Below are 27204 nucleotides of genomic sequence, written 5' to 3'. Positions count from 1 at the left end.
CTTTGGGTACCTAGCAACTCACTCGGTCTTTGGTTTCCTAGCAACAAGCTGAGTAGCTTGCGCAGCAGCAGTTTCAGGTTCTGCCTAACAATTGCTTAAAAATAAAAAAGAACAGCTTGGAATGAAAACTGGATGAGTAAATATTTCAGTCATTTAAAACCTAAAAAAACAAGTCGGCAATCATTGATATCGACCAACATGATACACTTATATCATGGTATGTTTTTCAGCCATATTGTCCAACCGTGTGCTAATGTAATGATTAGCTAGTTGGACAGAGTGTCATGGTGACACATGCTCACACATTTCCCAAAATGTCAAAGGTTTCAAAAAAAAAAAAAAAAAAAAGGGATTTATTGCAGTTAATATCACAACTTTTTGTAAAAACATTTGCAGCTGTATCATCTGTCCATGTCTATTCGCTTATAGGGAAATGTGACCCAAATCAGATTTGGGTAACTGCAGGAAGTCTGAATATCCCAATTCAAATATTTGTATTTGTGTTGCTTCCTTATGTGGAGTTTAATCCGTTATATCCAATAATTTTCAAATCAGAATGATCATGTTGCATTTTATCTGATATTTGTATCCAAACAGACTTCTTTGTTTCACAAAATTCCATTATTATAAGTTGTTTTTTATTTTTTCTAACTTCTCTTTATCCTTTTATAATCCTGTGGTAATAATGTCAGTTCTAATTTCTTAACAACCTTAAAATCCACCCATAGAGGGCGGCCATTATTGTTTCCACAATCAGAGGCTGCTGTGTGACGTCTTCTACACATGTGGGTCGTTTGAGGTTATTCACACAGAAGTGTGATTGCATTTAATTAGCAGTACGAACAACCATGCAAAAAATAAACGAAATAAAATCTGAATTGAGCATTTAGTCCTGCTGTGTGAACAAAATTGTGCGACTCGTGGGAGTTGAAAACATATAGATGGCGTATTTTTCATCCCCCAGTTGCGTTTCCACAATTAAACGGCAACTATTTACAGTATCTCTCTGTAAGTCCCAACAAACAGAGTTTATACCGGCTCTGTTTTTAGCTTGAACAATGTTCTCAGATGTGAAAACCCTTTCGGCACCTCCAGGGTAGAGCGCCGCGTGCCATCACAGCTGGGATCAGCTTTAACAAGGCTAATTAGCACATGGCAAAGACGGAACATTTACGAAGTTGTTTGTACCGCATTTGATGCTGTAAACATTTTTTAAGTAACTAGAGGAAGATCCTTACATGTCAGTAAACTTGACTCAAGACGTGGCAGTGCAGAGGGGAATATTGCTGTTATTAGCGGAGCCTCCTGTCAGGAAGTCTTTGACATGCTGTCACCTCCATGCAAATGGACTGGATTTCACCTCTGGGTGTCCAAATTGCATCACTTAGCTGCTAAATTGGTGCTTCGCCTTTCCTCCACTGGCTAAAAGCTCAAATAGTCGACCTTTGCCATGCAGGAGACAAAGGGACAAAAAGGAATGAAGAAGACGTTTAATGAAGAGACGGAACGGGGTCGGCGCGGTTCAGCTCAGGGTTATTCTAAAACATCAGCCAAAGTTTGATCATTTAGGCATTAATGTGCTTATTATCTATGTAGCATCAGTTTGTCCTTAATCATATTTTCACAGTTCAGACATTTCAGAAACTGATAAAAAAAAGATCAGTCACCAATTATGGAACAATTAATAAACGTCATGTTTTGTCAAATGCCTTCATCAAAGTTATCAAGCAAGTGCACATTAAATATGTTGATCAATATTCCAGTTGTTAATCAAAGGAAACGCTAAACAAACGTGTTTTAGTCAAGATTTAAAGGAAGTCAGTGTTTCAGCAGTTTTGCAGTTTTCTGGAAGTTTGTTCCAGATTTGTGGTGCATAGAAGCTGAATGCTGCTTCTCTGTGTCTGGTTCTGGTTCTGGATGCAGAGCAGAACCGGAAGACCTGAGGGGTCTGGAAGGTTGCTATGACAACAGCAGATCTTTAATGTGTTGTGGTGTTGAGACGTTCAGTGATTTATACACAAAATACAAGTATTTTTATGTAAAATCTATACAATACCAAGTTTTTATGTTAATTACTTAGGGATCCAGTGTACGGACGTATGAATTAGTTTCTCTAAATTTTACTGGATCATTAGTTTTTTTAATCCTAGAAACATTCTTCAGGTGATAAAAGGCTGATTTTGTAACTGTCTTTATGTGTCTCTGAAGGTCCAGACCCTGTTTTCAGGCCTGATCTTTAGTTTCCGGCTGTAAGAACTTGAGCTGACTTGAGATCTTTTCTTTTTTTGGTCCAAAAATAACAACTTCTGTTTTGTTCTGTTCATCTGGAGAAAGCTATGACACTTTCATACATTTTGTTCTTAGCATCTAGTTAAAGTTTGGGTTCGCAGTCACCTGGTGACATCATAACGTAGAGCTGTGTATCATCGGCGTAGTCATGGTAACTAATCTTACTTTTGAATGTTGTAGATTGTTACGACTGGCTCAATGTCATAACAAAAACGGGAGACCATGCAGGAGTTAAAGTGTAGAAAAATGAATATTTATTAACAAAAAAACAATGGATTGTGGATATCAGTATCAGTGGTGTAATGCAAATGCTTGGATGTGTTGTATGAGTGCATATGGAAGTGTTGAAGTGCCAAAACAAAGACAAACGCAAATGTGCAAAAAGGAGGGGAGCTGAGGCCTGGCAACAAAACACCACAAGCGTCAAGCGGCAGAGTGGATGCTGACGGGCGACCCAGAAGATGGAGACAGCCAGGTTTAAGTACTCTGCACTCCCAATCAACCTGATCAGCAGCACCTGTAAAGGGGAGGAGCACAAGGACAGACAAAAGCAACACCTGCAGCCCAGCCCTTAAAGCCCAGGGCCGTAACATAGATGGAGAGGGAATCTCCTTTCAAAATCTTCTGTGTTTATTTAGTAATTTGGGTTTTATTTGTGGTTTTATTGTGGAGGCAAAAGGAGATGACGCATCCTGCTAATGGTTTGATTAAGGATATAACATGGATTTGAGCTGCATGCATGGAAACCAACAAAGAGGTGAATTAAGTCGTGATTTTACACCAGTACGTTTCATAATTAAGCATCCGATCCAGTGTAGCTTGCTGGTGTTTTGTTAAGAGTGGGAGAGTGATAATGGTCCACATTACTCTGATCGTGAGAGAACAAGTGAATCTTCTGCTCCGTTGTACAGCAGTGAAGCTCTAACCGCTGTTTTCTGTTTTTTCACAGGCACTACCCGGCAGCCCAAGGAGGGAGAAGTCCCAGGCGTGGATTATAACTTTGTGACCGTCGACCGGTTTATGGAGCTGGAGAAAAGCGGCGCTCTGCTGGAGAGTGGAACATATGAAGGTGAGGATTCAGTAAAGACGGCGCCTGTGACTGTGGCATTTTTTATTCTTTACAGAAGGCAACTAGGGCTGAAACGATTAATCCATTATTGAAATAATCATTAGCTAATTTAGTAATTGATTAATTATTAACTGGTTTTAGCCATTTCAAAACCAGCTGAAATCTTTAATTGGATTATTCAAATAATTTTCAACTAATTCAGTGATCGATTAATCATTAACTGATTTATACAGACTCTAGAAAAGGGACATTTGCTGAAAGAGCACTGATTAAGACAAAACTGTATAAAATATACAGACATTTTGTATTTAATATTAATAAAAAAACATCTGTCTGTAAATATGTCCTGCCAGAAACTCCTCATGTGGCATCGTTTCAGCTTCACCTGGTTTGAAACTAAATTATTAAATAGTCAGCAGATTAGCTTTACTTGAAGGCAAGTCGGTCAGAAAAGACTTTTCTCACGTTGATGTCAAGCTTCACTAAAGAATTTCTATGTTGTTGCATAATTTTTTATTTATTTGCATCTTTTAATGTGTTTCTGATATTGTATAAGCATAATGTGCCAAATTCTTATCCGATTAATCATCAGAATAATCGATTAATCGCTAACTAAAATAATCGTTAGCTTCACTATAACATGATGGGATTTATTCCTCCATTTTTTTCTCCAGCTCTACATTCATCCATCCATCTTTTAGCTCTGTGGAGGAGAGAGAGTCATCAGTCATCAAGGACGCTTAAAAGAATCTGTAAACACTGAATAGTGGAGAAAAAAGCCCACACATGCACTTCCTCTGCACCTTCATGCTGCCTTTCTCATGGCCTGGACCTTGAGCTGCAGCAGCTCTTCAGTCTCTGAATCAAAACAAACACATTCTCTGTCGGTGGTCAGATAGGCTGGACACTGGATTTTAAACTTAGCTCAAAATGCTTCCCTTGGTCCGCCTGACGACCTCCAACTCCAGCAAACCCTGCCAATACACAGATAACGCTCTTCTCCTCCCACATGACTCCAGTCTCAGTCTCCTGCTGCAAACTGGAGGATGGAAGAAAATTAAATTTCTGAAGCCCAGTTTGTCGGATCCTTTTGGCGATTTAAGCTGGTTTCCACAGGGGGGAGAGAGAGGCCGAGATTTTTCCTGTGTAATTGATTCGCCATCATTCAGCATTTTATGTGTTTTAATGATTTAATAGCCAATTAGATGAAGAATAAAGAGATAAAGAATCTAATTTGAAGGGAAGAGTACTTGGAATAATTTGTTACAGCAGCAAAGATTTGTTAAAAGGAACAATTTACAACGGAGCCTCACAGATTCACAGCTTTTTGTTAGGAAGATGTTTCAGCATTCTGCTCACGTCTCACTAATTTGGGTTTTTTCAGTTGGACAAAAACACCGAGGTGTTTTTTAAAAACTTGTTCGTTCCAGCTTTGGGTCAAATAGTCCCTGAAACAACTCACACATTCATCCAAATTCCAGGCTTTTTTACTTCCATTGTAAACATTAAATAAACTATGTTATTTTCATAAGGAGACATATGATGCAAAATATACATTTTGCATGATTTCATACTTCCACTTGCGTCTCAGCTGCTTCTAAGAACAACCAAAGCACTTAAAAACATCCACCCACGTGTTTTTTTGGTTTCTGAAAAATTGAAAACACTTACCTAGCAACCCTAGCGTAACCCAGCCTGTCACCTAGCAACACAAACTGAGCTCCAACATGTTTGTTCAGCTGGTTTTACCACTTTACAATGGCTGCTGGAAAAGACAAGTGTTTTGTTGTCGACTTACCATCCAGAAACTACTTGCTGCATTCTTGTTAATTGTGCAGGAGGCTCCACTTCTGCTTTTCAAAGATGTACGATTATAACAGCATTTCTATTAGCAACTGTTTTCATGTGCGAGTGTAAATGTTTGGTTGGGTAGGCGAGGCTAGCAGCAGCTTATTTGAACTTAGTGACAAGAGACTCTAAAGAAAGAAGCAAAAATTTCACTTTCTAAGAATTTTTTATTTTTTTTGCAAAAAATCAAAGGAAAACAAAGTGAAAATACATTTTTAAAATTGCTGTGGCTGTCGGTCTTTATCTGTGATTTGTGAGAAGATTGTGACTCGTCATAGATGGTAGGACGATCAGTTAGTTTCCACATTGTGACATTTTTATTATTTTTATAGCTTTTCTTTTTTTTTTTACCAGTTTCTTTTATTAGTTTTTAAAGTGTCGCAGCTTTCTTTCAGCCAGCTGAGCAGCAGTGTCTGGCATCAGGATGGGAAGGAAGCGTGACACTAAAAATGTGTAACTTTGCACCCAGAAAAATATAAAACATAAAGTATATTTTAAAAGAAAACCACCAGAGCAGTAGGAAATGTGACGTGTTTCGCTCACAATGGGAGCAATAAAGACGATCCTTCGTTCTGAAATTGGTTGTTTTGCTCCACTGACGAAGTGAAGCAGATGTTTGCACAGATGCACTGGCAGTGTTTGGTTTACATGCAGTTATAAATTGCCTGTAAGGCTGAAATGTTTATGTTACAGGCTCAATGCCTCACAATATCTTTATTGCTCTGACTGTAATGCAGAGCTGGAAGCTCAGAAACCTGCTGGTACTTTGTCTGCAGGTCTTCAAATAATTTATTTTCTTCTAAATAAAAATCAATTTTCACCTTTGGGTTGAATAAATGGATTAAAACAGCAACAAAATGATGTATAGCATCACTAAATAATGTAAATATTTGACATTTTCTGGATTCTGCTTCACAAATCATACAGATGATGCTTTATTTAGAATAAAGTGGGAAATTTAGCTAATTTAATACAAATTGTATCTTGACATTTGGCTGAGGTTGCTGGATTTAGAAATGTATTTAATAAGCTTGACTGCTTTATTTATTTAAAAGCTAGTTTTAGTGTTTTCTCTTTTATCAAATAATCGATTGATTAATCAATTAATCAGATTTAAGTGAAAAATTTAATTTGCACACAATCAGGTTCCCTGATGTAACAATGTACGTCATCAAATCAGGGCTGCAACTGATGATTATTTTAGTTATCGATTAATATATCAATTATCTTGATGATTAATCGATTAATCAGATTTTAAAAAGGGCACATTTTGCAGATTTTTAACATTAGATTTTTTATTCAATATCAAAATACATTAAATAAATATTTCTATTCCTTTTTTAACAAAAATTAAACATTTTATTGCCTAAAATGCCACGACGTAGCATTCCTTTACTGAACGTTTACATAAATATGAGCAAAACTCTAATATTTCTGCTTGACTCGGCATCAACACATCGTACAGCTAATTTATTTGCTGTGTTGTGGATTAAATTATTTAAAATTTGATTATCAAAAGCTACTTAATAGATTTTTCCCAGAATTCAAACCAGGTGAAGCTAAAACTGTGAGGAGTTTTGTTTTGTTTTGTTTTGTTTTTTTATCTTAAATGCAACATTTATGTATTTTTTTGTACAGTTTTGGTTTAATTGCTGCTCTCACTAGGTTTTTATTTCAGGAAATTATCTTTTATTTTAGCCTATGTACTCCAGTGAATGATTAATCTATTAGTAGATTATTTGACGATTATTTGAATAATCGATTCATCACGATTAATCGTTAATCGTTTGGAAAGGACAAAGCAGGCTGAAATTAGGTTTCTAGAGTGAAATTCAATGTGACGTCCTTGCCTGTGTTGTATTTAAATTTGTTTCCAGAACCGCAGCTACATGAGGCCTGTGTGTGTTAATGTAAGTTAGCTTTCCTTCTTGTCAGAGGCAAATATTAATCTCGTCAGGTTTCAGGATTTATGTGGGGCTGTTAATCCCAACAGTCCCAATAATCTCTTCCCAGCTCCTCTGTGGTGCCTTGTCTTCCAAAGTCGATGGTTTTTTCCACCGCGGCGGGAGACGCGAGCTAATTTTTTTCCTTTTAAGTCTCTCTGGCTTCTCCTGGTGTTTTCCTGCAGTCGGTGTTAGCGGTGTCTCTAATGCTTCAGCGCGGTGCATTAAAATAATCCCCGTGGATTTTCACACGTCGTCTTCTCATGTATGATCTTTCTACCAGGAGCACCGCGGTGCAGCTGAGCAGATAAGCTTTCTTAAAAGCAAACCTTCCATGAACTGCTACAGGACAAGGCTGTGGCTGGAGCTGAGTTTTCCACACTCTTGAATTTTATATATAGCATTTGATTTTTTAAGGGAAAAAGTGAGAAAATGATGATTTAACATAAAGTAATCTGGATTTTAGTATATAAACCTTTTGGAAATATGTAAATAAAAAGAAACCGTAGATCCACCTGTTCAAAGATTGAGGCATCTGAGTTAAACTAAAGAAAATTAATTTAATAATAATAATAATTAATAATAATAATAAAGAACAAGTTTTTTTTTAAATATCTACACTTATTTTTTATTTAATCAAATTTTTTATGTAATTCTTGGAATTTCAGTGTAAAAAATAATAATTGCTACAAATGTAGGCACATTTTACTAAAAAATAAAATAAAACCATCAAAATATATACCCCTATTTTTTGGCACTGCCAAAGCTCCATACCATGTCTCTTTAGATTAAGGTTCCTTATCACTTACGTCTGTTCTGCAGCCCTTAGAGGATAAACTCAAATACTTATCAGCTTCTAGCCAAGAGTCTGACGTTTCCATGGATACCAGATATGTCTCTGTTGAACACTTAAAGGTAAAGTGTATGGAGAAAAAAAAAGGCAAAAAATCATTTATTTAAACTTTTTTCCTCATTAAAACATGGCATCCAAACTTGCAGAAATTTGGAAGTGTTCATAGTTACAAAAGTAAATTAAGATATTTATTGAATCCATAATTACCAAAGGAATATTTTCAGCATCCATGTACACAGAATTAACATTTCAAGCATTCATATTTACTAAAGTAACTTAATTAATTTGTATTAATATTTAAAGAAGTAATGAAGAGCAGTCGTATTTGTAGCATCAAGTAAATGCTTTTGATTTTCCTTCAAGTTGCTTTTGACCAAATCCTTTTAAGACTTTTAATGCAACTTTTGGCACAGATTTGTGCCGACAATTGTGGAGGTCGCTGTGTTCCACCTCTAGGAAATAACCAAACATTTCGCCTTGGCTTGAAGAATAAATAAATGTTTCTGAGGTTTTCACAGCAGCTTTCAGAGCAGCTGCCAAAACTCAAATCGAGTCATAGTCACGACGCAAAATCAACTTACTGACTGAAGAAAAATAATAATAAAACGTACCTGGCAATGAGCAGAGAACAAAACGGAGAGAAAAACGTTTATTATTGAGTCCAAGATTAGCTGAAATTTAGCAAAAATAAAATTGTAACATGTCTGAAAAGTGATTGATGTGAAGCGAAGAACATGAACAAAATAATTGGCACGTCTAAATATCTGAGTTTGCAAATTTTGGGTTTTTGAGAAGTTTTTTTTTCTATTTTTGTAGGTTTTGGCATTAAATATGACATTAAATGTGAAATTATAGTTATCAGAACTACAGGCTAGATTTTTCTGAGCAATTCTAAAACTAATTTGTGTTTTTTACTGAATTCAAACAGAAGTAATGTACAGTAGACCTTCACATATTCACAGTTCAGTACTTTTTATTTTTACTTTTGTAGTTTTCTAAAATATTTGAAGGAAAATGCAGTTTGGAAACTGAAATACAATACTTTTTAAACTTTGTTTTATTTTTAATTACTACTGCATGAAGATTAATACAGTTTAATGGCATCTGGAATGCTTTTATTTCAATACACAAGCTCAATATTTAAAACAAATACATATTAAATTGTGCTTAGTGATTTAAGTGCAAGATTTTTGGAATTTTTCTCTTTTAAAAAAATATTTTTTGGCCGTAGTTTAGTCATTTGCAACAAAGTTGTTTACTAAACTTTATTCTGATTAATAGAAAAAAGTCAAAATATTGTGAAAATAAGTTTATACAAGAGTAAAGTCGTAATAATATAAAAATAAAATTTAAATATTTTGAAAATATTATGAGAAAAAGTCAAAATAATACCAGAATAAAATTGTAGTATTACAACAACTTCAAAACATTACAAAAATAAACTTGTACGAGAATAAAGTTGTAATATTTTGAGAAAAAAAGTCATATTACCAGATTAAATTTGTAAAGTTATGACTTTATTCCTTTAATATTTGACTTTATGCTTTTAATTTTATCACTTTTTTTATTTTCTGAGCGTTTCCTTAATACTCCATCATTATATTATTATAAACATTGGTTCTGCCTTCAAAAACTATTGAAAGCTAAACCCCGTATTGATCGGCGCCTGCAGAGAAACTGTTTAATCACCAGAATCTGAATTTCTCTCTGCTTTTCCCAGAAAACTTCTACGGCACCCCGAAGCCTCCAGCTGAGCCCAGCGCTCTGCTGCTCAATGTAACGGACCAGCTGCTGCCGGGCGCCAGACCCAGCTCCGAGGGCAAGAGGAAGCGGAACAAGTCCGTCAGCAACATGGAGAGAGCCGGCGTCGAGCCCCCCAAGGAGGAGGAGGAGGAGGAGAAGCCCGTCGTCAACGGCAACGGCGTCGCCGTCACCCCAGGTCAGAGCCCGACAACGTCCGCCGAGGCTGAGGTCGACTCGGCTTTGTCACGTCGGTCCTGATTCGCCGCTCCAAGTCGTAGCGACGGCTTCCTCAAAAGGCGGTTGCTTAGCAACAGGAGCGGCAACAGACATCCTTCAGGAGGAAAGAATAAACCGTTAGTGGTGATTTAACTTGTCGACGACGCTGATGTACTTCACGTAATGACATGGATTTACCTCCAAAGTAATTACATCTGCAGCAAAACATGAGAATTGGAGAAGATGTGAGAATCAGTAGCCAGAGGGCAAACGCACACGCTGCTGCAGGCTGGTTCAGATCAGCTTACAGGTCTGAGCTCATAATTATTCACTTATTTAGCACAAAACAAACTCAAATTAGCCTTAGAAAATATGACACTGATCCATGTCTTAATTAAACCGTTTAGATTCACTTGGCACCGGGCGATGAATCAAATGTTTTGGTTTTTGAAGATTTCATTTTTGGAAGTCTGGATTTTTTTCTTTTTATGTATACATCTAGGGCGGCCATCTTGTGTACCAATGTTTTTTTTAATTACAAGAAAAAACTCATTAGGAGGATAAAGTTGTAATTTTACAAGAAGTCCCACAAAAAATATAACCAAAAAAAAATAAAACGAGGAATGTTGAGCATCTTGTGAAGTTATACTTTGGTACAAATAAAAGAAATATGTAATCTGAATTAAAATACTAACAGTAGCAGGACTTTAAAAAACAAAAATCAAGATTTACAAGGACTGATCTGCTCTGATCCTGAGAACTAGACGCTTTTTTCCTCATTTAAACAACTTTTTCATTCTAATTTTGAGGCGTTTTTTGTAAAATTGCTACTTTTTCTGCTAGATTTATGGCTACATCCTGACAGTTAAACAAATATTTTTTGTCGCCTGACTCTGACTCTGATTCTCATTCAACCAATATTTTTGAAAAATATTTTCTCTCATTTCTAAAAAAATAAACAAAACAAAACAACAACAAAAAAAAAGCAGCTGGCAGGTGTGGTTACAGAAAAACTATTTTTCAACTCTTTTAAACAAGATCTGTTATGAAAAATTCACATTTTTCACTTTTTAATACTTCCATTTTAAGTTTCTGCTACTTTTAAAAACAGCCTTAGCGCTGAAAAAAGATCAACCAGCCGGTTTTTGGCAACAAGTTGCTGCTTTTTGGTGTCGCATTCCACAGGCACTACACTGTAACCTAGCAACCCCAGCCAAGCCCAGCCCCGTTACCTAGCAACCCAAGTTCCACCACATCTGGTCAGCTGGTTTTACTGCTGCTAGAGAAGAAAAGTGTTTTGTTGTTGACTTACCATCCAGAGACCACTTGCTGCACTCTTGTTGGCTGTGCAGGAGGATCCCCTTCTGCTTTTCAAAGGTGTACGGTTGTACAATTTTGTATCTGTTAGCAGCCATTTTCTCTTGTCACTGTAAACATATACAGAAATATGTAATGAACATGTCTTATATCAAATGAGCAGACACTGGCCCGTTACCTAGCAACCCCAGTGGAATTCTGCCCGTTACCTAGCAACCCAAGTGGAGCTCCAGCACATTTTGTCAGCTGGTTTTACCACTGTGTCTCCTGTACAACAGCTGCTGGAATAGTGGAAGTGTTTCGTTGTCGACATACCATCCATAACCCACTTGCTGCATTCTTGTTGGTTGTCCAGGAGGCTCCACTTCTGCTTTTCAAAGGTGTACGGCTATATAAATCCGCTCATGTTTGAAGCCATTTTCATGCGCGACTAATAAATATTGAGTAAAAGTTGAACTGAACTAAAATCTCATTATCTAAAGAAAGATTTTGGACAGAAAAATGTGATGAACGTGTCTCATATCACCCACAGGCGTGACGTAACCTGCAGAAAGACACATAATAGGTCACATTTATTGTGATGCACCTTCAGCTTTTTATTAGCTATTCAAACTTATCTGAAATCACACAGAGACTATTACACAGAACAGGATGTTCTGGCTGTTATCATGATAAACACCGGCTTTAATGGGAGCAGACCTTGAAAGACTCGCTGTTGAATCCCGAGGTTACATCAGCAGATGATACCTGATAGGTTCCCTTGATAGAGACGCACAAACAATTAAACCTTGGCTTATCAGAGCTTTGAGCAACAAAGACGCTCAGACGCTCTCAAACACAGAAAGCCTCCGAGTGCATCCCTGGATCACATGAACGGAGGATCATAAAAAGGAGGCATCATGAGTTTTTATTTTTCTTATTTTAAGTCTTAAGCCGCTCTGTGGTCCTGTGACTTTGCGAGGAGGGTTTTATAACCTGAGGAGTCTGCAGCTGCACAGAGGCAGCTCACAAAAATCAGAAGTTCAGGAAGATCGACTGGTGAATCCAATGTTCTGGAGAAAGATTTTAATATTCCCAAAGTGGTTTTTCAGAGCCAGAACGGCTGGTCAAAGGATGAGATTTTGGATTTCTTATCATAATGAACTCAAACAAGGTAAGCTGTTGATATTTAGATTATGTCTATACATAGATAAATAAATGTATTCATCCTGAACTCCTAAACTCAAACTAGATTTCCCTTTTCCAGAATTTTAGCTGTTTTAAATCTAAATGTTTAAAAAGTAGCTTAATTTAGTTTAAAATAAGTAGTTAGTGTTTATATAGGTTTTATCATCAATCGTGATGTTTTTTTAGCTGTTATTTGAGGGATTTTGCTACTTTTATTAGTTCAAAACAACAAATTATATAAATAGAGAACATTTTCTGCATAAAATCACTGAAGTTAGTTGCTATGTGACTCTCATGGTCTGAAAACTTTGGCTTAAAAATATTAAATTTTCACAATAATATAATGTTTACACAGAAATTAACAAAAGTATATTATTTTGTTTGCACCAGGGCTGCACAATGTTAATAATGGGGATTATTGCTGCGATGACTGTATCACTTGTGATAAATAAATTACACAAAAGTGTAAATGTTTTTCTACATTTGGTTAATAGCGAACAGAAACTACAGATAATGAGTTTATTCAGTCACTTTTATTGAAAACGTTTTGTGCTGCATCAAACAACAACTGTCACGAGAAAGAACAGAGAGCATGAACTAGTTGTTAATGTGAAAATGAGCCTTTAATATTACCAGAATAAAGTCGTGATAGTAGGAGAATTAAGTAATAACTCTATAAAAACTACTACACAAAGAATTTTAAAAAATAAAATGAGGAAAGTGAAGTTGAAACATATCGCCCGACGCTAAGTTTGGGTTGGAAATCTGGTTTGTCAGGATGAAAATGACTTACAGATTGTGGAAACTTTCTGAAACTTCAGGGAAAACTCACAAAATGCAGCTATGAAGTTAATTTAGCCTTAAATGATATGTTGCTGAAACGATTAATCAGATTAATCGTGATGAATCGATTATTTAAATAATCATCAACTAGCAACCGAGTAATCAATAACTGGAGGTTACAGACTCTAAAAAATTTAATTTGCCGAAAGAAAAACATCCTTTGAAAACTGTACAAAAGAAAAATATACATTTTTCAATTGATATGAAGAAAAACCTTTATATGTTCTACTTAAATCTCCACATGTGGCAAAGCTTTACCTTCACCAGTTCTGATTTATGGAAGAAAAATGTCACCTTTTACTACCCAATTATTGATTTGTTGATCCAAAAATAGCCAACAGATTAGCTCTACCAAAACTGAACCTTAAAGCTGTTTATGTCAAATGTTCACTTAAGAAATGTTATGTTGTGGCATTTACGGCAATAAAATCTTAATTTTCTGAATTTAAAAAGGAATTGAAATGTATATTTGCATCTTTTAATGCATTTCTAGTATTGTATAAGAAGACTCGTAAAAAGTATTCTTACTGTGACTTTGTAAGGAGTCACAGTAACCTATAATATGCCAATTCTTTATCCGATTAATTGATTAATCATACAAATAACCATTTAATCTGTAAAATAATCGTTACTTGGCTGAAACAATTAATCGGTTTCACCTGGTTTCAATTCTGGAAAAAAAACATCTTGCATTAGACACCTTTTGCTATCAATTATTAATCAGTTAATAAAAAAAAATAGAATCAACAGATTGGCTCTACAATGACTTCACTAAAGAAATGCTATGTTGTTTTATTCTAGGCAGTAAAATCTTTTATTATTTAAATTTCTTATTTTGAGTCTTTTAATGTATTTCTAATATTGTATAAAAAGAGAAGTGAAAAATCTACAGAATGTGCAAATATTTTTTATCCAATGGATCGATTAATCGTCAGAATAATCGATTAATCGCTAACTAACAATCATTATTTGCTGCTGAAAATTTTTTCCCCTCTGATTTACTAGAAAACTAGTTGAGTTTGAGTTGAAAATCAAATTCATCAGGTTGAAAATAAATTACTTTCAAACTGTGGAAACTTTCTGTTACCTCAAGGAAAATTTACAATATCCAGTTATGATGTAAATTTTACTCTTAATGTTGTAGGGTTGAAACAATCTGTTTCATCTGGTTTAGATTCTGGAAGAAAAAAAACTTTCATTAAGCACTGTTTGCTAACAATTACTAATCAGTTAATCAAGAGGAGAATCATCAGATTAGCTCTTTAATTAGCTTTAAATGTTCACTAAAGAAATGCTATGTTTAATTTTAGGCAATAAAATCTTATTTAAAAAAGAATTGAATTGCTTACTTGAATCTTTTAATGTATTTCTAATATTGTATAAAAAGACAAGTGAAAAATCTGCAGAATGTGCCAGTGTTTTTTATCCTATGGATCGATTAATCGTCAAAATATCCGATTAATCGATAACTAAAATTATCATTATTTGTTGTTGCAAAAAATTCCGACTGATCTGCCAAAAACTAGCTGGGTTTGAGTTGAAAATCAAATTTGCCAGGTTGGAAACGACTTATAAACTGTGGAAACTTTCTGTAATCTCAAGGAAAACTTACGCTATGCAGCTGTGATGTAAATTTTGCTCTAAATGATGCCGATGACTCTGAAAGCAGGGAGATAAACGAATGCAGGAGAACAGGAAATATTCTTGACTGAAGCTCAGTACCTTCAGCCTGTGGGCATGTTTGGTGTGAAGCTTTCCTGCTGCTGCTCTCGGCTCAGTAGCAGCCGTGTGTGTCTGTAGATGGACAGTGTGGTCTGACCAGCACAGCTGAAGGGGAATCAATAGAGCACAGCGGTCTCTGTGATCTGAGCAGTTCACTAACTCTCACTTTCCCTCCCATAGATTATCTCTCAATCCCTACGCTTTCATTTGTTCCCCTCACTCCGCTCTCCTCCTCCAGATCTCCTCTGGGAAAGAGACACTTGGCATCTCTTCCCATTTTTCTTCCTGTGACACTTTCACACAGCACCACAACTCAAAGTAGAGCATCTCTGCCTGCTTCTGTCTCAATCTTTACTGTCTCCTCTCCTTTATTCATCTTTCTGTCTCGTTAACCTCCCTGCCTTTCCCCTGAGTCACTGCCTCCTATCCCTTTCCAATCCCTCGTTCCTATATTTATGCCTCAATCCGTCACTTCTCTGGGGTTTTTTTCGCCTTTCCTGTCTTGTCTTTCACTCTCCTCTCCTCACCTCTTGTCCTTTCCATCTGAGAATGTCGAACCTGACTCATCCTTACCTTGTTGTCACCTCAGAGTCGAGCGAGCACGAAGACAAGAGCACAGACGCTTCGGGGGACGTCGGACCTCAGAGTAACCTGGCAGAGGCCCCGGCAGAGGTTCTCCAGGAGGACGGCCAGTCCCCGAAGACGGTGGTCCCCAAACCAGAGGAGAACGACGAGCTAGGACTGCTGCCTGACAACTGGGAGATGGCTTACACCGAGAAAGGAGAAGTCTACTTCATCGAGTGAGTAGAAACGAATCAGACGCAGGTGGAGAAATTGCTCAAACACTGTGCTTAATGCGAAAATAAACTGACAAAAATGCACTCTAGTAAAAGTAAAAACATTTTTACTTGAGTGAAAGTAAGTCCTTGCTTTTAAAAAAATTACTTATTGTGCAAAGTTCACATTTTGAACCATTTTTCACTCCATTTTACACACTTTCGTTCTTCCATTTGGATCTTAACTGCTTCTAAAAACAGCTTTTAAAAAAAATACAGCCAGACATTTTCTGGCAGTTAGTTCACGTTTTTTTTTGGTGTCTAGAAAATGAGTCATTTCAAAAACGTTCGTAATTTAAAGTCACAAATAAGCAGACTCTACCCCGTTACCTAGCAACCCCAGCGGAATTCTGCCCGTCACCTAGCAACCCAAGCGGAGTTCCAGTATGTTTGCTTGGATTTAAAGTGACAAAGCAAACCCCATAAGAAATAATAAAACTATGAAAAACTTTGATATGTTCAGTATTTACCTTATCTGCCGTTTGTCTTTCTGTGCTTTCTGAGAAAGTAATATCTAAAAATTAGAAACTCATCAGTGTATTTTATTTAAAGGGATGCTACCAATGCATTGCATTTAAGCTTTACTCAGAGATTTACCCACTACATGATGATTAATACTTATTATATTTTGCCTCCATGAAGGTTATGAACAAAGAAGCAAAAAACTTAAGTCAAAAAGGATTTTTTTTATAGAAAATTTTACCCAACTCTCTAAATTTGATGAAATTTAAGAGTGGATTTTTCCCTTTTTTTTCCTCAATTGAAAATTATTCTGAAATTATTCAGTATTTATGTATTTTAAAACTTTTTGCACATCTTTACCGTTAGTTTGGATAAACTCTGACCAACTTTGACATAATAAAGTGACAAATTGTAACATATGTCTCATTTTTAGAATGTATTTTCCACCAAATACAGTTTTTGTAGACTCTGTACACTTGGCTTCTTTTTTCCTGCCTAATCTCTTAATGATCCAATGTTTATCTTTTTATTGCATATTACACTCTACTATCGCTAAAATGCTTGCTCTGAGACAAAATAAATGGATGCATGGTGCTTTAATAAGGATTTAAAAGTCCCCAGAAATCCAGTCTTCCTCTGAACTGCGCTGTAAAAAGCTCATTGCAGTTGTTAGCGCTTTACAGCTGCAGTAAAACTGTAGGTGAGTCTTTATTCTGCAGGAATAATGGAGTTGCCGTGTGCTTTTGAATCGGTGTGAAGGGATTTCAGCGTGTATTTAGAGATTTGTTCTTATGCACGCACTAGTAAAGTTCAAGCAGACATTTTTTTTTTTACTTTTGCTACATGACTGAGTCATTTCTTGACTCAAACTAGCTTGAAATGTGTGTTCAGCAGCCAAACATGATGACTTTCTGTCTTCATTAACAACAGCAGCAAACTTTTAATCCCCCCCACTGGAGATGACTTCTTGTGGCCCCCGTCCACCGAGGACATTACCCAATTAATTTGCTTTGCCCCCCTGAAGTGGTAGCTTGCTAATCGCTGTTGCCAAGACGTTGCTTATCTGCGATTGGCCGCCACATGAGATCAGTTTATTTATCTGCAGGCCTGAAAGTGAAGCAGCTGACAAAGTTAAGGTTAAAAACAGCGATGGCGATTCAAAGCAGCAAAGATCGAGTGGGGGGACGAGGAAGTGGTGCAGGCTGACTATAAATATCAATTGATGACAAGAGTAGAAGGGGAAATGAGTCAACGAAGAAAGAGGAGGACAGATGGAGAAGAATCAAACAGGAAATAAAAGAAGCTCACCTGGAGGAGCATCACATCTTGGCTCCATGCTGAAGGCGGAGCTTCATTTATCTCCTTTAAAGTGCGTCCAGCTTCCACTTTGTCTTCTATTTTTAGCTCTGGGGAAGCCAGCATCGGTTTCATCCCTCAGTCTAGTTCAGTAGAGGACAGAGAAGTGGAACTAAAACTGGGATTCTCAAATATTTTTTCCTTAAAATACGATTTGATGACTCACGACCACATGCTATTCCCCCCAGCTACTTCCGTGCCTCTCAGCACATGTGGGTTTCACACATTTACTGGTTTTTGCTGGAAAATTAACAGCGTGTTCCAAAATGAACAAGTGTGTATTATTGCAAATGATAAACACTTTGCTACAGCTCTGATATCTCAGTGTTGGTATTTCTAAATAAAAACCACATTAAGCTAGTAAAAGCTTACATTATTGGTGACATTTGAAGGGGAACTGTTATGTAAAAATCACATTTTGCACTTTTTTATACTTTCATTTGGGTCTTAAATGTTTCTAAAAACATTTTTTATGCAATGATTGGATGGTTTTTGGTGTCTTTAAACACATTTTTTTGAAGAACCTTCGGAATGTAAAGAAACAAATAAGCAGACACTGATCCGTTACCTAGCAACCCCAGTGGAATTCCGCCCGTTACCTAGCAACCCCAAATGGAGCTCCAGCATGTTTAGTAAGATGGTTTTACCACGGTGGGCGCTGTACAATGGCTGCTGGATGAGTGGAAGCTCTTTGTTGTTGACTTACCATACAGTCCACTTGCTGCAGTCTTGTTGACTGTGCAGAAGGCTTCACTTCTGCTTTTCAAAGATGTACGATTGTATAATTGCGGATTTGTTGGCATCCATTTTCACATGCGGGTGAAAACGTTGAGTCAATGTTGAACTGAGCTGACTAAAATCTAATTACCTAAGAAAAGAATTATTTTTTACAGCCCATAGATTTAGCTTAACCTGTTGAAGGAAGCATAAAGGATCACATTTACAGCTTTTTCACTCCAAATAAGGGGCTAAAATAATTAATAACACTTCATTTTTGAAACATTTTTAGCTGATGTATTACCTAACACAAAGCCTCTTTGAGCCTGCAGTGTATCATATGTCTTTAAGAACAATATATTCTCCACAAGAACAAAGAAATGTGTTATTTTACTCGAGGTTTGAAGAATAAAAACGTCCTCTGTGGACAGGACATTTCATTTCTCACACCAACTCAAGTGCAGAACTCCTGGGTCTCTTCCACTTCGGTGTTTGACAGCATAGCGACTGCAGCCACTTGAAATCTGCGACATATGATGCTTTTGTTTCTCAGACAATACACAAAAAAGAGGTTTTACCAAGATAAAGTATCAAGAACAAGCTAAGCTGTTCTTCCAGCAATGAGAGAGACGATGATTTAAAACAACAAAGCAAAAAAGTTGCTTGTTCAACTTTCGGATTATTTCACTTCTTTGTGGTTTTCGCTGGTGTTAACATCTGGTTGTTGATCATGTGTCTCAGGATGCAAAAAAAAAAGTGTTTCCATTGCAGTTTTGCTCAATAAAACACATTTTTCAATAGAAATCTCCATGTTTCCATTAAGCAAATTTACTTTCAACATGTCAAATTGCGCAATTATACAGTCAATGTAAAGGCAGCTACTAGCTAACTCAGTCCAGTTTGCTTCTTTAGGCTCTGGAAAATGTTTCCTAATCATTCTATCGATCTATCGGCCCATCTGTCACTTCTTCTACCCTCTTCCTCTGCCTCCTAATGAGCGACAGTACGCTAATTAAAAATAATGATTCCTCTTCAGTTCCCATTGAGTGTTTTTAACTTTTCGGAGGCGCACGTTAGGAGTCCACCAGCCTCGCCTCTTTGTTGGAAGCCTCCTCTCTCTCAGCGCCGACCGCAGTCCCGCTCACTCGCTCTCTGGTTTGTCTCCGCAGCCACAACACGAAGACGACGTCGTGGCTCGACCCGAGGCTCGCCAAGAAGGCAAAGCCGCCGGAGGAATGCAAAGAGGATGGTGAGTGCTGCATGCCCACCACTTCTCTCACTCACCGACATCGGCTGCTTTTATTTCACTAAATTAAACCGCTCGGCGTGATAAGAAGCAGGAACTTTGACGTTTATAAATCATTTTTAAATGTTGGATTGTTGCTTCCTTTTACGCAATTAATGTACTGATAACGTCAGCGGTTGAAGCGGCGTCCAGGTCACAAAGACTTCTTTATCCTGGAACCGAGGGAGAGCTGGAGTGTCGCTTAGCCGCCCACACTCTCCAACGGAAAAGAACGGAGACGGAGGAATATCAATGCAGCAGAAATTAGAGAAAAACAAATAAACACACAAGCGCTGTCGTCTTTATGAGATTTTTTGATTAACTTGTGAGCGAGAAAGAATTCAATGGATTTGAATCGATCAATATTGTCTTAAAAATTACCCTTGAAAAGAAAGTTTATAATATATTACATGTTGCTGTCTTTCTAAAAGAGATTCAGTGGATCAGCTTTCAGTTTATCCACAGAAATACTTCTGCAGCTGCTCGAATTTCCGACTTTTCCTCCAACATGAAAGATGGAAAAGATAAAAATCTCCAAGATGATGAAATGACACGGAAACAAAGACGGAGACACCAATGAGGAATTAGTCCAAATGTGTTCGAGCCTTTTTATCTGCAGCACTTCCGACCCAATTTTCACACTCAAAACGCTCAAATACTGAAGATATTACTGATGTTTGAGAGAAACTCTTTTGATCAGACCAAGTGTTTCATCAGCTTAGATTTTCCCATGTGAAAGAAATGAATCTAAAGTCTTAAAAAAAACCTCGTCCACACATCTGGAGTTATTTTATGTGTATTTGGCACAAATAATACTCAAGACATTTAAGAAAAAACTGCAAAATCACAAAATTCTTGTACTTTGGCAAAAACAATACATGTAATTTTAAATATCATGGTTTAAAAGTTGCAATTAATTAAATTTTTAATCCTAGTTTGAAAGTATCACCACTTTTTAGTCAAAAGTGATGCACTGAAAAAAGGAAACAAGTGATTCAACTTTAAAAAATAATTAATTGAGTTTATCTAAGTAAATGTATTAAGTTTATTATGTTGTCATGATAAACAGACGTAAATAAATTACATTTTATTGCATTTAACAAATTAAGTTGTTTTTTCAGTGAAGTAACGAGTTACATTTATTTGAGCAACTTTAACTTTTCCTTGAGTAACATGTAGCTTCAAACTTGAGTAACTAAATATTTAGTCAGCAAGCTAAATATTCAGATTGAAAGAAATATTTAACTTCAGACCGAAGTTAAATAATGAACTTGCTAGCAAAGTATTTATAGACTAAGATATTACTCCATATATTTATGGAGCTAAATATTAGTTTGCAAACAAAAACTAAATATTTAGCTTAGAACTAAATATTTAGTTTAAAAAGTAAATATTTAGTTCTATAGCTACTTAGCTTATGCTTTAGTGAGCTAAATATGTAGCTTCAGACTAAATCTTTAGTTAACAAGATCATTTTTCAGATTGAAGTTATATATTCAGCTTCCTAGCTAAATATTAGCAAATGAAATATTTAGCAAGCTAAATATTTAGCTTCAAACTAAATATTTAAATTGTAGCTAAATATTTTTCTTGCTAACTCAGTAATAACAAACAAATCAAATATTTAACTTCACTCTAAATAATTAGCTAGAAGCCAAACATTTAGCTTCTAGCTAAATATTTAGCTTGCTAACTACAAGCTAAACTGAATACTTAGCTTATTCATCTTGCTAACTAAATGTTTAATTTGGAACTTTGTCATATAGATAAATTAATGAATAACATGGTGACAAATGAACCCCAGCTGAGATTATTGCTGTTAGTTTTAGACTGTAATTTAAAAAAAATCCCCTCATTAATTAGTCATTTAATGAGCGGCAGGTGTGAACATGAGTTTTATAGAAATTAGTTTGGATAATTTACTAAATGTTACTATATTTCACACATTTTTTTTGCTATTTTCAGTTGAATTGTACAAAATAATCTTCAAAACAGAAGTGAAACAACATTCAAGATGCTTTACCAGGGTCACATTTTCTCATAACACACCTTTAATATCGTCTCTATTTCTCTTCAATGTTATGTAATAAGCCAAAAGCCTGCACAGCCTGTGGCACCAGCCACCCCTGGGAGCTTAGCTCAGTTTTGGATAAAAAAAAGCTACCTCTGTAAGTTTAGTATTGATTGGTGGGAAGGTGTGAGTGTGTGTGTGCCTGCAGGTGTGAGTGTGTGTGTGCAGCTATGCACCGATAAGCACTAAGAGGATCGCAGGGTGGAGTCTCTGGGGTGTGACGAGCCAACAGGCTGAAAGCAGGAGAGTGAAACTGCATAAAATGACTTTTTATGGCAAAGATGTGCAGCAGTGAATACAGAGAAGTCGACTTTTATCTGACTTCTTTCATCAGAAAGGTCGAAGTAATATGATGAGCCTGATCCGTTTGATTTCATTCCAATTGAGAGATTCATCCTTTAGCATCTCAGTTTATAGGATTATAAAACACTTGGAATTCACTTTAAATTGGACAATTGGACTCAAGTTGGGTCCTTTTCATTGAAAAAATTATTTAAACCAATTAAATTCCTCTGTTTTATGATGGTGCATATCTTTGCTTTTACTCACTTTTTGTTTTTTTATCTTTGTTTTCCTCTATTTAGCTGTTATTTTGGCGACTAAACTGCCAATGCTGAGAAAGAATAATGTCTAAACTAACATTTTCTTCCAAAGAAGCCAGACATTTGTCTTGTTCAGTAGTTTTCATGTCTTCTGAAGGTTTGATTTCATTTTCAGTCCAGTCCTTCACTACAACAGCATAATATATCCTGCTGGGTTTTTAGGAGCATCCAGGTCACTTCCCCGGAGTTTTTAATGTATCGTTATGCAGGAGAATCCACAGTCTTGGTAACGGTCAACCTTTGAAAAGGTATACGATTTGCTGTCGCTCAAAATGTTTGGCAGGTTTATTTGTAACAATTTTGGGTAGATTTTTTAATATATTTATCATTTAGAAGTATTTCTGTTACAAGTTGAATTTCAGATAATCTTAAAGTGAAACTAAAACTCTGAAAATTTTTTTAAAAATTCACCAAAAGTGGGCGGAGCCTAATAAAATTGGGGGCGTGGCCAAATGTGGGGCAATACTCCCAACTCGGAGTATTTCTGCTATTTTAGCAACTTTGTTGCTATATTTAGCAGCTCTTTAGACTTTTCTGGCAATTTTTTTGTTATTGTTTTCCAAAACAAATCTACACTGCAAAAACAAAATAATCTCACTGTTTTTGTCTAGTTTCTAGTTAAACTCTTGTACACTTAAAATAAGACACAACAAACTTGTATGTAGAATTCAGGAGCTTTTTAAAATATATAATTCCTTAATATTGATTTAAGAAGTACTAGATCCACTCGCAGATTATTTTGCTTGTAGCAAAACATTTTTTCCATGTTATTAGTGAAATAATTTACCAATGGAACTTGTACTTTTTCCATCAATATAAAGGAATTATCTACTCAAGACAAGCGCCTGTATTTTGCTGAAAAGTTGCTTTGTGCGTCTGTCTGAGTGGGATGTGTTTATATTTAGGAAAATTCAACTGCAGTAGCCGCCCTTCAACCAGAAGAGGGCAGCACCAAGATGGTTTTAGGCTAAATATTGCATAATTAAATAAGTTTATACAAAAATTTCACATTTTGCACAGTAACAAAAGATGACTCCTAATTTATACAACTAACTGCAACAAAAAGCTGATTTGCGGGTTTTGTTTGAGTTCATGGAGATCCACAGAGTTGTGTCCTTGGTCCCATTTCATTTCTGCCTGATTGATTTTCTATATATCATCTTTTCATTTATTTATTTGAAAGAGACAAGCTCAATAATGAACACAAGTAAGAGATGAAGATTTTAATATGCTGCAGTTAGCATTAGAGCTAATCCTTTAAGATGTCTCTGTAAATACTATGCTGATGATATTATACTTCTTGCTACTTTTAAAATGAGGCGTATTCAATGGTAATCATACAGGAATTTCTGAAATGTGAAGTGTTTCCAATTGAATGAGTTTGCAGCTACAAAAACTGCCTTTTTATATGTAAAAACATCAAAATTTAAATTAACTCCAGTTGGTAAATCCCATGTAAAGTCGTGTCGTCTTCCATATATGTCTCTACTTTCTGATTTTTAGTGTGTCTGAATGAAAAAACACTTTTTTGGGGGGTTTTAAATCAATATCCACCTTTAAAAACAACAGATTAATTGAGCTGTTTGGAGCTTCACATTGTTTTACTAGATGAAGGTGAGCTCTGATATCACCTGCCAGATGAAAGTCTGTGCAGTGAAAATGATAATGTTCTGTATTTCACATGAACTGCAGCACCTGAAGTAAACGTTGTCACCTTTGGTTTAGAGAACAACTTGTTTTCTCTCATGTTTGAAGTCAGCTGCAACCCGAACAGCAGATCCTGTCAAAACGCTGAGCGATGACGTACGACGGGTTTATTTTGTTTCAAAGCAACATCTTCTCCAGTGAAGGCAGAGCGTTGATATCACAGGCGCCTTTTAGCTGCATAACTCACTATATAAATCCCTTTCAGCCTCTCTGCCTTTATGTTTTCTCACCTCCTCTTTCTACCTCCTGATCTATCTTTGTCCTCCTCTCCCCGCCTCCCGTCTCTGTTTTTTTTTTTTTTTTGTTTTGGAAGTAAAGAAGTAGGACAGACTCTTTAATTTCCTTTTTTTTCTCCTTTTGTTATAGCAAATATTTGTTGGCTGGGCGAGAGGAAGCGGAGGAAATGCTTGTTTCTTTTTCTCCTAATGTAAGCAAACATTGGGAGAAAGTATTTTATGTTACAGCCACAAACTCTGCTGTGTTTTTTAACGGGAATATACGTGATAAGACTAATGCAAAGTGCTGCTTTATTACACAAGGGGTGACCAAAGTGTGGCCTGCGGGCCACCTGCGGCTCATTATAGTATTTCTGTGTGGCCTCTGAACATAATGGTTGATTTAGATGCAGGCGTTTCATTTTTATTTAGAGTAACATGATTACAGATTAAAGTCTTACAATAGAAAATATTCTCTATGTTGTGCTTTAGCCTCATTCTGTAGGATTTTATGCTCATTTAGTTGGATTTTTGTATTTATTCTGTAAATTTAACACTTCATTTCTAGTGTCTGAAATTGTTCTTGAGGGAAACGAAACATAATTTTTCGGAAGAGAAAAAGTTAAATTGTGTAAATTATAGACTGGCCACTAAGAAGAAAGTATAAAGTCAAAATGCTAATGTTTTTCCAAAATTCAAACTTTAATCTCAGAGTTTTGATTTTTTTTTCTCAGAATTCTTTTTTTTAAATTCAGAATTTTCTTCTTTCACAGAATTCTGAATTTTTTTTCTCAGAAAATCAGAGAAATTCTTTATGACCTTCACAGTCATAAAAAAGCTCAAATATTCTGGCACATATTTCTAAACTGGCACCACAAAATCAGCAATGATTTAAAAATAATTTAAACAACTTTAAGAAGTACTTACTGGATGCAGACGTAGCTATTTATTATCGTTTTAACAGATTAATAACTTTTTAAAATCCTTTATGGAACAACCGGCCCTTTAAGATCATTCTTGGTCTTGATGTGACCCAAAAAGAAAATTAGTTTGTTGTACACAAACAAACTGGAGTTCGATTAAAGCGAACAAAACAGCAGCTGATGTTCATTCATCCTTAGATTCTCTAAATTTCTCACATTTTTTCTGATTAAATCTGAGTCATTCATTCCCACTGTTGCCACGTGCTTGCTGAAAGTTTCTGATTTGATTCAATCAGCCGAGAAAAAGTTGAAAGTTTTACGACTGAATTTCATTCATGAAATTAAATAAATAAAATCCGGTGAAGTTTTCCAAGCCACTGCAGGAAGGTGAGTTCCAGCTGATAAATAATCCGTCAGATTGTTTATCCTGGCTCCTGCAGACGGTTCAGCGGCGTGAATGAACACCGACAGGGAGCGGGATTATAACTCCGGTGATGCTCAGGTTTGAAGGATGTTAATCGTATTACAGAGTTCCTTTGTCTTCCGCTTCCACGAATCCCCCGCAGACATCGCGCGTCTGCATATAGAGCGGCTTGTAATTACATTCTGATCATGTGAGGGGAGAAGTTATTAACCGTCTCACACCGACAAACGTTGGGCTCACACTTTCTTCTTCTTTGTTCTCTCCTGGGGAAACAGCAGAGCTGCGTTAAACCCGTTTTTCTACCTCTTCTCTGAGCTGCAGTGGGTCTACGTCCCTTTAACACATGCATCTTTGGCTGCAAGTAACGATTATTTTAATATTTGATTTTTTAATCGATAAGTTAGATGATTAATCGATTAATCGGATTTAAAAATTTGACTCATTCTGCAGATTTTTCATTTTATAAACCAATAATTCAATAAACATTTTACTGCCTAAAATGCAACAGCAGGTCATTCCTTTAGTGAACGGTTGCTCAGTTGTAGATTGAGAACTTTTTGCATCAATCAATCAATAATTGGACAGCAAAAGATGCTTAATTTAACATTACTATTACTATTTTTAGATAAAGGTTCTTTTTTAAATTCAAAATTTATAAATATTTTATATAGTTTTGGTTTAATTACTGCTCTGTGTGTTGTTCTTTCAGAATATTGTCTTTTTTACTAGATTAGTTGATGATCGTTTCAGTAATCAACTGATTAATCATGATTAATCGTTTTAACCTTAAACTAAATCAAGAAATGCAAATAAATTTGGGTTAGGCTTTTTAAACTAAGATTTTTTTTTGCCTAAAACACAAAAATAAAACATTTTTTTGGTGGATGATTCGTCATTCACCAAAGGAATGACACAAAAGTGTTTTTATTAACCGATTAATTGAATAGTTTAGAAGTTTTGGTTTAATTACTGCTCTGTGAGTTTCAGCAAATGGCCTTTTTCTGGTTTGTATACTCCAGTTAACGATTAATCAATTACAAAATTGGTTGACGAGTATTTCAGTTAGTCGTGATTAATCGTTTCAGCCACAAACCGCATGTCCAGAAATGTTACAAAGTTTCACTTTCGCAGCGTTTTCTAATTTTTCAACACGACTGTCGCTTCTTAAAAATGAAAATTCATCCCTCAGATTGATTTTTAATAGACTTGAGATTGATACGTCCAGGCAAATCTCCATCTCTTCTACCAACTCTGACTTTTCTCTGCCGACTCTGATAGATTTCTCAGTCGTCTCTCCTTTTTTAGGCTGGAAGTTTTTCAGGGGACGCAGCGCGTGTGTGCAGTCCTACAGGTGAGTTATTATAGATGTAGAGACGCGGCGCCCTCCTTCACCTTGAGGCTCCTGCGTCGGAGCGGCGTAGAGGGGAGGTGCGGCGTTGCTGTCTGCGACATGATTGATGCGTGTATTTTGAGCGCATCCCCAGCAGAGCATGCCTGGGGCCTGGAGATTGGAGCAGGAATCCGTGTGTGTGTGTGTGTGTGTGTGTGTGTGTGAGTGTGCGCGTGCGTGTGTGTGTGTGTGTGTGTGTGTGTGTG

At 36.3% G+C, this 27204-nt stretch overlaps 1 protein-coding gene across 12 annotated transcripts in view; it reads left to right on the top strand.

The window, feature by feature from the left end:
• Positions 1-27204, top strand: part of magi2a (membrane associated guanylate kinase, WW and PDZ domain containing 2a) — a 246390-nt gene that overhangs the window by 143340 nt on the left and 75846 nt on the right. For 11 of the 12 annotated variants that reach the window (XM_008400375.2, XM_008400370.2, XM_017302738.1 and 8 more), the window contains 4 exons: positions 3239-3358; positions 9723-9941; positions 15600-15810; positions 19551-19630. In XM_008400375.2, the coding sequence (XP_008398597.1) occupies positions 3239-3358; positions 9723-9941; positions 15600-15810; positions 19551-19630 (630 nt within the window). Of the gene's footprint in view, positions 1-2721; positions 3047-3238; positions 3359-9722; positions 9942-15599; positions 15811-19550; positions 19631-27204 lie in introns of those variants that run through there. The other variant, XM_017302740.1, reaches the window with a different exon arrangement.

The sequence above is a fragment of the Poecilia reticulata genome, linkage group LG23 (assembly GCF_000633615.1).
Source record: "Poecilia reticulata strain Guanapo linkage group LG23, Guppy_female_1.0+MT, whole genome shotgun sequence".
NCBI lineage: Eukaryota > Metazoa > Chordata > Actinopteri > Cyprinodontiformes > Poeciliidae > Poecilia > Poecilia reticulata.
Note: the sequence above shows the minus strand (reverse complement) of the source record. Positions and strands in the feature narration are given on the sequence as shown.